We start from the raw sequence: 13,339 nt of genomic DNA on the forward strand, positions 1-13,339 counted from the left end.
CTCTGGATATCATTGTAGAACCTAAACGGGCATATCTGCTGTGTTGCTTGTTGGTGTTTTTTTCTTTCAAAACCTCCGAAATCTTCACTGATCAACTTGTATTTATGCTGAGATTAAAACTGCGCACCAGCTTATTTTACTATTCAGGGTGATTTGATTGCAAAAGACTTTATTTAGGGCTATTAGTAGAGGAGGCTGAAAACAAATACATGCTATTACTTTAAAATATCCTTAAAAACCAAGGACCATTTTCCTCACACTTTACTGTAATGCACAAATATGTTGGTCTCTCATAAAATGAACTGATTCTCGTGGCTTTAACTTGACAAATGTGGAAAATCTTTAAGAGATATGATTTTTTTTTTTTTTTGCAGAGAATTGTATGTGCTGCCTGGTTAAGCTTGTGTTTTGCTCAGATAGGATCAGCTGAGGAATAATTCAGTCCTGCCCTGAAGCCATGCATAGTGGTTAGCGTACCTGCAGCCGCTGTATAAAAAACTAAAACCTCTGAAACCACAGAGGGCCTTGTCTCCTTAAGCCCACCTAAAGCTCCACTGTAGAAGCTTACCCGGACAGTGTCCAATTATGGGCTGCAATCAGTTAAGCTAGGTCTTTTTGGCAGCAGTTAATCTGAGTTGTGTTTGAGGGCAGTTTTAACTTATCTGATTGGGTACAGCGGAAATGTCCCGGCGTATTCTAGTCACCAAAGCATTCCAGCTGAAATGGGGATTTTTTTTCGGAGCTTTAAACAATTAGTAGTTTTGCTAAGCTGGTTTTGTTTATTTGTTGCACCAGTCAGTTCTCTAATCTGATGAGGAACCTTTGTGGACATTGGAATAAAATGCTACTTCTGAAGATTTGGATTGTTTCAAGAAACCCAACTGTGTCAAATTCGCAGAATATGTAAGGAACCATTCGTTTAATGAGTGAATGGTGCTCACTTTCTCCAGATTTTATCCTTCTTAGAAATAGAGGTCATAGATTTCGCTTTTGTCTCCATTTTCAAGTCTGCCTTTCTATATTCCTTCTGCCCTCTTTTTGTTTTATCTGACATTTAAATGACAGCTTCATTTCTCCTGTCATGTACCTCATCTTTTCTCCTGTCACCCCTCCCTCCCTGTCCGGAGGGGGTAAATTGCAGGGTACACGGGGCCCTGGTCCAGACTCCAGGCTGGCAGGGGCCTCCCAACCTGTCATTTACCCTGGACAAGCTTGTCCATGATTTGTGAGCACCATGAGGGCCTGTCAGTCACATCGCTAATTACTAATAGAGCTGCTTGATGCCCTTTGCTTAGCTGAACGAGGCCCATAAATGGCTGTTGAAGAATGAAATAATGACGGTGAAGAGTGTTAGGACTGTAGAGCCGACATGCATCTCCTTACAGGCAGAAACATTTCTTAAGTTCCTTTTTTTGCCGCATTAAATCACTTTGCAATCAGAAACTTGAGGGCATTTTAAGTTGCATAATTGTAAACTACAAGGTTAATAATATTCTTTCCAAATAAATTTAAAAAAAGTAATAGATGCATTTGTATTCAGTCCCACTTACTGTCATGACCCTAAATAACGTCCAGTGCAACAGATTGCCTTCTGAAATTGTCTAATTGAATTGATTCTTCCTTCATTTTCTGGAAGCCAACTCCACAGATAAAGGCCCCCTGATTTGGCTTGAACGCAGCACTGTCTTACTGCAAAGCAGCAATACTAACAATTGTCAAACCGTGTAATTTTGTTAGAGATTGTTAGTGAGCAAACAGCAGCATGAAGACTAATAAACAAACCAGACAGATCAGGCTTGAAGTTGTGATGAAGTTTAAGTTGGGTGACTCTAAAAAACAGTATCTCATGCCTTTTTATGGCGCATTCTGCAATCCATCAAAGGGAAAGAGTATGGCTTCAAATGAAAACAAAGAAACCCGTCTTTACCCCTTTATGACCTAAGTTTCTAATCTCTGCCTGGAAATTTTTGCTTATTTTAGTTGTACCAAGTTCTTTAAATGTACTATGAGTAAATATATTTGTTCATTTATTTGTAGCTACTGGAACTCCCCCTCAGGTTAATATCACTCTCTGCTACCGTAGTAACCCAAGATTGGCTGTGCAACATCTCCCCTTTCTGAAACCATTGGGATTTTTCAAATAGTGCAAAGTGTGTCGGAATTACGGTACTGCAAATTTGGCTGGATCGTCGGCGCTACTTTCGGTCCGGAGAGGTTAAAGAAAACCATGAGAAGTCTTCTTTAAAATTTGCCACAGCACGTTTTGGGGTTCATGGTAAATGTCTGAATGCAAATTATGTGTTGCAGAAAATACTTCAGCACACCAAAAACATTTCTCCATGGTGAAATACAGTGGTGACAGCATCATGGTGAGGGAATACAACATGGTGGATGAAAAGATCAGTTCTTATAAATACAGGCAATGCTGCTAAATTAAGTAGTGCTTAAAACCTGGAGACTGGAGCACCGGAGCTACAAAGGGGAATTTTAGATTCGTCCCTATTATAATTTTAATAGGGTAGAATGTCCTTTTCAAAACTCCAGATCTAATTGAGAATCTGTATCAAAACTGATGAAGAATTTGCAACACATTTCTACCACGTAAAATCCCAGTAATTTCCATTGGCAATTGTGTCAAAAGGTAGATGAATATAAAAACTTCTGCCAGTTAATGTAATTAATTTATTTCTTCTCTTTTTGTCAGGGATATATGAAACTCCTGGAGGCACAATCTTGCTTAAAGCCCATCTGGACATCGAGACGTTTACCATGGACAAGGAGGTCCGACGGATCAAACAGGGACTTGGCGTCAAGTTCTCAGAACTTGTCTACAATGGTAAGCATCTGTCAAGAGTTTCAATAGCTTATTCTTCAGTGCACTAATTGTCATTTCTAGCATACAGATGTGAGAGACAAACTTGCCATGTACAAATGCAAACACACCCACAGCACGGCTAGTATGTTTGCACATGTTTGTGAGCTTTTCTTGGCTCAGGTGTCTTAATCCCCCCCTTCTGCCGAGTCCCAGGTCGTCTGCACCTTCATCCACATAATAGGATCAGTGCCATTACAGACCGACTGCTAGGCCTCTCCAGTTATCCCCTCTAGAACGCTGGCACACACACATACACACACACACACACACACGCACACACGTAGAGGTGCTGTGTTCAGGAACAGGGCAGAGATTAAACCCTTTGTGGGTTTAAATCATTAATAATTGCAGATTGCAGACGGCTGGTAGTGGAGGAGCTTATGTTAACAATCCACCTGCTCTGCATCTGTTTACAGCTCTATTTACCCAGACTAGGATGAGATATCCAGATATGTGCTAAGTAGATTGAAAATATAGAAATAAATGATGGGGTGTGGTTATGATTTTATAGGTTTGTGTCATACATTTGTACATAGGACAAAATAAGAATTAACTGTTTTATTACATTACCTTTAAAATGAAAGATTCATTACTTTTCAAGCATTATTTTCTTAACATATCGCAAAAAAATAACATATCGCAACATATATCTTGACATGTATTATAGCATAAAGAGAAATATTTTGTCATAATATTGACAGAATAAGCATTTACATCAATATAAGTCAAGATGTATACGTAAAGTGTCGCTTTTAAGCACTACGTGCGAATTTTGAGAAAATTAAAGCAGGAGCTCATTGTGCCTTTGAACATAGCCAGACGATGAGGTGGAGGTCGGGTGCTGATGAGAGGAGGACCCCTGCTGAGCGGGGTGTGCCTGACCTCTGAGCATCTATAGACTCGTCCCTCTCCCATCTGTCCCTGGGCTCTGATGATGGTTCAGGTTTGCAAAACGCCAGAGAAGAAAAGAGTGTGTGGACTTTGCCGGGGATGAAGAGTCACAGACGGAGACGAATCACATAAAAGATGTTGCTTTAACTAGTCCATGTTTCTTGAATTTGAGTTTTTCAAGGCGCAGCATTCTTCTTTATGCAGTTATGTATATTCTTCATGCTGCTGCACAATAAAGTTAAAGTAACACACAAAATATTGGTAAACTTAGGTTCCTTTTTCTACTTTTCTTTTGGAAAGTGCGTCCCAATTGTTTTTTGGGCTAAGGGAAAGAACTTTTAAGCCTGAATTTTGCAGACCACTGATTATTACCACGAGTATATCATATTTTATCTCACTGGCCGAATTAATAATTAGGGCTGCAACAACTAATTGGATTAATCATGGTGAATAGATTGTTGAAATGACCGTCAACTAATTTAGTAATCATTTGATCATTAACTTGAGTATACTGACCCAGGCCAATTCCTGAAACAACATATTCAGAGTAGCAATTAAGCCAAAACTGTACACAGATATATACATTTTGCATTTAAAATGAAATAATAATAAAAAAAACTTTTTAAAATATATTCTGCTCAAAACTCAACCGGCATAGTTTTAGCTTCACCTGGACCAAATTTTGTGAAAAAAATCTTCCATTAATCATCTTTTGCTATCCATATATTAATTGGAAAAAATAGCCAATAGATCAGTCCTACACTGCTTGTATGTAAAGTCAAGCAGAAAGAGTTGAGTTTGTCACATTCTTATGTTAGTATTTTTCAGATTCAGATGCATCCTTTGCTACAAATGATGAGGCATTCACTAAAGGAATGTTGTTATTGCATTTTGGGCACTAATGTTTTTATGTTCTTATTTTGAAAATGAATTTAATTGTTTATTAGCATGTGTAGTGCACTTTTAATTTAGTATAAAAGAGTCTTAAATGAAAAATCTGCAGAATGTGCCATTTGTTTTTATCAAGTTCATCGATCAACAGTCATAATAACAGACAATAGATTAATTGATAACTAAAACAGTCGTCAGTTGCAGCCTTGTTAATAATTTAGCCCATAAGATGTTCCCTGTGTGATTCCTAATACTTATGTGCAGGAAAAAAACTTACAAGAACAGATTTTCATTAGTAATTATGTTTTGTTTTCCGTGTTCAATGGCATTGACTAAAATCAGAAACATCTCTGTTTTGTGACATCTTCCCTCACTGCTGTGTCCCCGCCGCAGGCTTCTGGTACAGTCCAGAATGTGACTTTGTGCGACACTGCATAGCCACGTCTCAGGAAAACGTCGAGGGCAAGGTCCAGCTGTCAGTCTTCAAGGGTCAGGTTTACGTCCTGGGACGAGAGTCACCAAAATCGCTGTACAACGAGGAGTTGGTCAGGTAAACACAGTGTGTGTGGGGGTGTAGGCGTGCGTGTGCGTGTGTGTGTGTGTGTGGCTGGAAAACAGTTTTAATGAAGGCGTTCATTTATCCTAACCTGACAGATGTTGCTTGTGTGGCTGTTCTGGGCAGAGTGCGGCTATTCCACATGTTCACCACTCAAGTTCTCTGATGACCCCCAACATCAGCATGCTAAACCGACCCTGCCTCACAAAGACATCAGAGAAATGTAGCTCATAGCCTGCAGGGCAGCTCCCTCTCCAAACCCCTTCGTTGCCCCCCGCCATGCCCTCTTAGCTGTGGTAACAGTGGGTTTGTTCAGGCGACTGACCCTTGATGCCCTCTGGGCAGGCTCAGCACTGACCAAAGGAAAACCTCTCCATATGGCTCTCCATCTCCACTTAAGTCACACACACTTCAGTTGTACCCTAGAGTCAGAGAGCTAATGGTGTTTTCTGCTAGAGGAGAGAGGTGATTTTGCTCGGCTTTTAGGAGAAAAGTAGCTGGGTGTCATGGTAGTTAAGCAGGTCACAGAAAAAGGGACGAAAATATGGCTCCCACAGTGAGAAACACAGCTCTATAAACTGAAAGAAAGGCCCACTAATTTATCACTTACAGAGAGTTAGTCATTTTTCGAGAAGAAAAGAGATAAACTGAGACTGTGCTCTCTTATGCTCTCTTTCTCTTTCGATCTGTTACATGCAGTTTTTGAGAAGAATACTTTGGTTTCAGGAAAACATACAAACTTGAGTCTCACTGTAGATAAATTAGAGTCAGTCTTTATCTTCATTTTGAGCTGGAACAACATAACGCTGTATCATATTTGTCCCCTAAAGTCAAAAGGCAGCATGTCGAATGTAGAACAAGGGTCATCTCAAGGCACAGACAAAATGGTCCAAACCATCCCCAAATATATGCAATCTAATTGGAAGGTATCCAAATGTAGTTTGAAACAGTTTGGTTCATTTTAATACATTTTAGATATGTAATGAGATTCAGATCCATTTATTTACAGTTCAATTCACTCCAAAATGTTATAGAATACGGTTAAAGATAGCAAATTATCAAATGTGATTTGGTAAATATTATCTAAGTAAGTCTAGCTGAATGGACTAAGTTGCTGTTTTTGCACCTATTGTCATCTTAAGCAAGCATACGGTAACAGTGGGGAGGAAAATGGTTCCAGTAAAACTTGGCTTTGAGACTGACGACAGACAGGAGTACGTTTATTATCCTGGAAAGTGTGCACAGAGATAATGGCGGTGATAGTTGTGCTGATAGGATTACCCATCTTGATCAAATATAAATAAACAATTTTGTTATGTGGCCTGTTTATAAATCAGTCAAACCATATACATGCGTTCCAAAACTAAAGAAGACAATAAAACTATTAAAAACCAATAAAACCAATAAAACACCATGTTATAAAAAGCATATATGGAAAAAGGTCCACAATAATGCTCCATGTTGCACTATCCAGACATTTCTTGAAAGTCCCTGCAGTAAAACTTAAATTGCTGTTTATCACATTCCTGAACACTCATTAGAGAGTTTTTAATTTTTCAGGATGTTTATTTTTAAAAGTGCAAATAAAGATTTATTAGATCCAAAGTTATTCAATCTTCACTTCAAATTAGGTACATTGGGACAAAAATAAATGTTTTTGCAATAAACATGTTACACAAGAACTGTTGTTATAAGGACTTTATAGAAATTCAACATGAAAACCTCTTTCAATGACTGCTGCAGTCTTAATGTCGCTAAGCTGACTTCTTAAGAGCCCAAATTTGCAAATCAGTGGTAGTTTCAGGAACACCCGATGAAAGCAGTCAGTGGTTTCATTCGCTGCATCCGGTGTGCTTCAAATACAACATCTGGAGTGTTGACATCAATCTTTTAGGACATTTAATCACTTTTCTGTCATTATTTAATAAAAGAGGAAATGACAATACATTCTTGCAATGTTCTATAGGCATACAAGTCAGTGTGCAAATTTATGGAAAACTATTAAAAACTCAAATCAACAAGGGTGTGTGTCATTGTCAATAACATATGCTTGTACCTGGCTTTGACTCACCTGAATGCCGTGCACACCTTCACAAAATCTTGCCACATGCATCTATATACACACACACACACACACACGCAGAGGGACCAGATTAGCCATGAAACCCCCACCGACATGCTGTTGGCTCTCCGCGGGCAACAGTAAACGGCGTCATTAACGCAGTGGTAATACAGCCCGTCACCGCACCCGCCTGAGATAGAAATGTCACCCTTCTCGCTCCTGGCCGGCTTTATTCTCAATTAGACTGCAGGGTTTCTTAAAGGAAAACACAATCACATGCTTACACGCACACACACTTCCACACGCGCACACACACAAAGTGGCGTATTCTTTGTAGCCACTCGCTCATAATGGCCCACAGGTGCCGGGTAGGGAGCCTTGTATTGAGAGTTGATGATTTAGTTGTCGTCCTTTCTTTTTATAATGTTTATCCTATCATTTGTTGGCAATTTCCTCTTTTGCTAAGTGCTTTTAAAGAATGAGTGCAAGCTGTACGCCGGGACGTGGGGGTGTCTCAGGGAGGAGAGGACTCGGTAAGAGAGTGTATTAAACACTGCAGGTAGAAACTGCTGTAATTACACGGCACTCTTTGCAAGACGCTTGCTGAGGTGTCTATACAAAGAGCGGTCTTAACATTAGACCCCTGCATAAGTTATCTATTCTCTACTTTTTCTTTGGGAAAGTGGAAGACAAACATGAGATTACAAAAATCAACACAACTAGTGGCTTACGGATGAGAAGATTTGATTGTTTGTGGTTTTTAAATTCTTTTTAATGAAATCTTTTTTTTTTTGGAGCACTCGTGTACATGAACATGTTTTCATTTTGCTGTATTGATTCTCCATCTTTCAGGACAAACAGTGCCAAACAGGTGCATTTAGAGGAAATCAATAGGAACTTTTTTTTTTTTTAAAGAGCTGAAGAGACTACGTATCTCTGGACATTGTAGTTGAATTTATTTCTCTTTGGCTTTTGTTGCTTTTACTTGTCATTCACTAACCAGGATTTATGCTGGTTTGTGGTCATACTTGGAAGTGTACGACTCCAAACTGGAAAAATCAAATAGAAGGAGGCTGATGTTGGAAAGCAGTCTTGAAATTGGGCCCTGGTCAAACCGTGGTTCAAATTTAATTTGACTCCTTTCATTTAAACCTCAGCAAAATTGCAGGAAATAACAGTGTCTGTACATTTTTACCGGTGGTACATTCAAAACCGTTCAATCTCATTTTCTACACTGCTCTTTGCATAGAATGGAGACAAGTACATTACTAGCAGCTGGTACTGCTGAAAGGGGTCTGCTTGGTAACTGAGCACATTAGCTGCCGTAGCCAACAGGTTGTCTGACTACCAACTAAATGTTGAAGGACAGAGCTCCCAAATCCAAGATTTGACTCTGAAAATCAAACACAGCATTTTAGCATCTTTACTTGCCTTTCCTGTAAAGTTAGATAAGGTATTTAAAACTTTAACTAATTCATGAAAACTGGGATTTGAGTCTTGCCCAATGTTTGTTCTCAATTCCCTTTGTATATTCCCTTTAAGGAGTTATATTCATGTTGGTTTGTTTATACTATTTTGTTTGTTTAATCAGTAAGATGCATTTTGATGACTACTATAATAATTATTATTGATTCTAATTTTACATTTCCAATATTATCACCAATTTTCAATTAAAGGGTTGCTATGGTGATTTCTAACAGTTTGTTTTATGACACAGGAATGTCGTTCATTTCCATTAAAAAAAAATATTTAGTTTCCAAATTGAACATAACTTAAAGCATTATCTCATGTCTTTTTCTGTTGATTTTCTCCTCAGCATGGATGTACAAGGAGACTACGACCCTTGTGACGCCTCCGGGTTCATAAGGATTAATGCTGTCAGGTTAGTATTACTTGAAACCAAAACTACTTGCAATACATGTGAAAAAAGTTTTACAAATTCAATTAAAAGTTGGTATTCTCTCTTCCTTCATAGGCTAAGAGAGCATCATCGTTTGCAGGGTTTCTCTGGCAACAAACAGTAACTGTTGCCGTCCCGTGAACCATCTTCCTTTCTTCTTCCATGTTGCCACTGTGTCTTAAACTCTTAATAGGTTTAGACTTTGTTCCTCCATTGTCGGCCTCTTGCCTTATTATCTTGTGTAGTTGTGTCAGCCTGTAAGCACAATAGCCTCTTATCGTCTAAACTGTTTCTCCGGTGATCAAGTGTTTAGAAAAACGTATCTGAATTAGATCAAAATGTATTCTAATGTGTACTAAACATGACGTTTGATACAATTCTTAGTAGTTTAGCTACCGAGTTTGTTTCCTTCTTCTTAATACATGCATTTCTGGTCGGAGGTTTAGCTTTGCATCCACCATTAGCATAACTATCAAAACAGTTTTTATTGTTAATTTGAGTTGTACTGTGAAGTAATAATAAAATATACAAATTTAACAATTTGAGCTGCAAGATTTGGGTGTTCAAGTTTGAATATGTGGTTTTTCTGCATTCAATTAGATGCACCTAAATAGTCGCAGGCAAAAAATGTAATTTTTTATCACTCTTCTTGTCAAAAATACTGAAACTCATTTAACTTGCATAGTTTTCTGGCAAATGCTATATTAGTCTACTTTATCCATTATAAGCAATAATTTGTGTTATATATGGTTTTGTTGTTCTGTCAATTTTAAAGGCAATGATAAAGAAACTTGAGGTAGTTTTCCATCTTCATATTACATTGCCTTTGCCTGCACAAATGGTAGCAAAACAACCCTGACAAGAATGATGCTGCTTCTTGTCAGCTAGTGTTCTTACGACAACTCCAAATTGAATTCATGTTAGTGTGGCCAAATTTATGACAGACTGAAATGTTAATGGATCTTAGATGTTACCTACAAACAAGGAAGTAGTTTTATTTTGTCTGAAGATGAATGTTTTGGATGTTTGGTTGGAATTGAACTTAAGAACCACTGAAGCTTTATGTTGCATGATGATTCCACCAGGAAAAAATGAAAGCTCACATTAATCTTTGAGAGCATTTGCTGACTACATGTCAACAGTCGAATCTACAGATATTGATGAATATATATACACTGTTTTTGTTTTTTTTCCAAGTGTATCAGTCACTGAAAGTATGAAGGTGTGAAACAGTCGTCCTGTTATTGCCGCCTGCCTGTTTAACTGTTGTGCTCAATAACCTCGAAGACTCTGCATCATCTTAACGATATGCAGATAGAGGCCGGCACAGACTGATGGATCACTGATGATGACCGCTGGAGCAGAAATGATGAGGCTGTTTCTGAGCACAAACGGCTCAAGTCAAACGGAAGGAAAACCAACCGGGTCACAAATGTATATTTTACTGCTCGGCGTCAGGTCCTACATTTATAGAGCAGAGGAACGCCTCTCAGAGTGCTCATATGCACATAATGGTAAGGCTTTGTGTTCATGTTTTTCTAGGGGTTACAATGCCTATCAAAAGTCACAATATTACCAGACGGCAATATTTTATAGGAATTTTATATGGTCGATTAGCACAAAGTAGTGGTAATAGTAATTTGCTATACTGATGATGCATTGGTTTGAAACATTTTTAGAAATAATGTCCATTCAGCCAACTTTATCATGAAGGCCTAAATAAGATCCTACATTCAATTCAGAACAAATACTGCTTATTGAACATTTAACCGAAAAAGCCACTGTTACTCTCTTAGGGTTACCATGGTAACTCTAAAGAAGCAGCAGAGATTCATAATTCAGGTGGGGAACCTGTCAACAAGACAACTGTTTGTTGTGTTTTCCTAAAACAAAGGACAAAAAAAAAAAACAGCCTACGACTGAAAAGAAAATCCCCTTTGCCACAAACAGTGATGGGGACACAGCAAGCAGAATGAATACTTCCACATACTTTTAATTGCGCTTCATTCTGTAGCATTGCTTTGTTTTAGTAGCAACAGGAAGCTGATCACAGCTGATGTGAGCTGAGTTGAGATAAATTCTGGAGAAAATCCTGTTTGAGAATGAAAGACTGAAGACTTATGCGGAGGTTTTCCCACTGGCAGGACTCTGAACATACAGCCAGAGCCACACTGTGATGGTGTAAAATCAAAGCAAATTCACATTAGAATGACCTAGGCAAAGTCGAGACCGAAATCCAACTTAGAATCTGCGTCAAGGCTGACTGAGTGCTGAAATTGACATCTTAAATGTGTTAAGTTTGTGTAGACCACTTTTGTTGCAGACTTGCTATAAAAGGCGACTCTATGTAATTCAATGCATCAAAGCATGGTCCAAAAGAAGACAACTGTATGCGCTCGTTTCAGAATGTGTCACGTTTACAGAACCAAATGTAGGTGAAATACTTGTGGGTAATGCTCTCTTTGGCTAATTCAAAACCAGATAAAATAGATCCATGTTTCTTTCTATTCATAATTTTGGTAAATATGCCCAGCCATCTTTCTACCTTCTGCTCTGATAGCTGTAATAATGACTTAGCTTGTCTTATGCTCCATGATATTTGAACCCTCACAGCTGCCTCACTGCCACGCCCTCATCCCTGCCACTGAAAGGTGTCAGTCCTGCGCTGAAGCGCCTCGTATGCCGTGGGCCTCATGATAAAGTTCACAAGCACACGGGACCCCCTGCCAGGTCTAATGGGCAGTGGGGAACCCTCAGACCCTTTCAGTCCTGCAATGCCCCCTCAACCCCTTTTCAATTACACGGCAGGCGTCTCAGTCTTTGCCTGGTCAATTACCAGCCAAGCCCCTGCATTTACTGTCACGCATGCACTGGCTTTGGGATAATCAGTGTCCAAAATTGCTTGGTTGGAATTGAGGGATGGATGGAGACGTATTCAGATGAGCTATTCAAGCTGAAGGCAAGGAAGGTGGGACATGAACAGAGGCTCAGCACATTTGGTCTGGCATCATGCTATTTGTGACCTTTTAACTTTTTTTCTGGTGATCCATTGGAATTTTCTGGACTAATACAACAGTAGCTTTATATATATTTTACAAGTACAGAGACAAGAAAAAAATGTCTCTAGAAAATGGGTATTCTGTGTTAATTTGTAGTAAGATTTTGCCTTTATGTCTTTTTGGCTATTTCACACCTATTGTGATTTTTTTTTATTTATCACATCTCTTTGTAGTTTTTACAAATTTTTTGTTCATATTATAATAATTTCTGTCAGTACAAACTGTTTCACAAGTATTGCAGTTCAACTTTCTTGGTTTTCTTAATAGAATTTTGTAGCTTCGGTGCTTAAAAAAAATAAAATAGATAAACTTTTGATATATTTTTTGTTTTCTTGCATTGCCAACAAAATAGTTTGTTGCAAACACAATTTTATCAAGGTTAACCAATTTTTAGGTTTACTGGAAACCTGAAAATTCACAGGGGAACTGTGTGTAAATGCAGTAGTCAGTTTATTAATTTACAAAAAGTAATTTGTTTGTTTAAGACCTCTACCCCCTCTCATTTTTGTGCATGTGTTCCTTGCTACACGTCCACTTTCTTACTCATTTACCACATCTCATATTCCACGTCCTACCTGCTACACAGCCAGCCAGGTATGAAAACGGCTCGACACCTGACCGCGGGAATTAATCATCCTTGACCCTGGACCAATTACCCCTCATTACCCACTCGGTGTCCACCTCTCAGGGGAAAGCTGTATAACAATAGCGCGACATGAAAGTCGGCAGCAATACAGGCCAGAGCCCTAATGGACACTCCTGTGCAACCTCCTTTGCAGGCTAACCTTCTAGTCCTTGTCACTCTTCCAACAGTGCTCCCACAAAGGAGGTTTTTGTTCAGGATCAGGGTCCGTGACCTCCTGAAATGAAGTGCACAGGGCACGGCCGCTGGCAGTGAGAGGGATCCTAGAAATCATTGACTCAGATATTTGTGATGGTATAAGTTGTAAAATTTGTATGCCATATCTTTTATGCATATTAATGAGTAATTGAGGCATACGTTTGACATTACAGTTTATCAGTAAATACTAAAAATCCACCCAGTAATAAAGAATCTTTTCCTATTTCCCTAAAAGTTGAATGCAAACAATTTAGGTATAGGCTT

General features: G+C 38.8%; 1 protein-coding gene across 1 annotated transcript in view; it reads left to right on the forward strand.

Annotated features, from left to right (window-relative positions):
* ass1 (argininosuccinate synthase 1) overlaps positions 1–9,729 on the forward strand; it is a 28,759-nt gene extending 19,030 nt beyond the window's left edge. The window contains exons 12-15 of the mRNA XM_044096193.1: positions 2,705–2,836; positions 5,051–5,207; positions 9,092–9,157; positions 9,251–9,729. Coding sequence (XP_043952128.1) covers positions 2,705–2,836; positions 5,051–5,207; positions 9,092–9,157; positions 9,251–9,299 — 404 coding nt within the window. The 3' untranslated portion in view covers positions 9,300–9,729. The remainder of the gene's footprint in view (positions 1–2,704; positions 2,837–5,050; positions 5,208–9,091; positions 9,158–9,250) is intronic.
* Positions 9,730–13,339: the final 3,610 nt, after the last annotated feature.

This window comes from Gambusia affinis, linkage group LG17 (genome assembly GCF_019740435.1).
Source record: "Gambusia affinis linkage group LG17, SWU_Gaff_1.0, whole genome shotgun sequence".
In the NCBI taxonomy this organism is placed as follows: Eukaryota; Metazoa; Chordata; class Actinopteri; order Cyprinodontiformes; family Poeciliidae; genus Gambusia; species Gambusia affinis.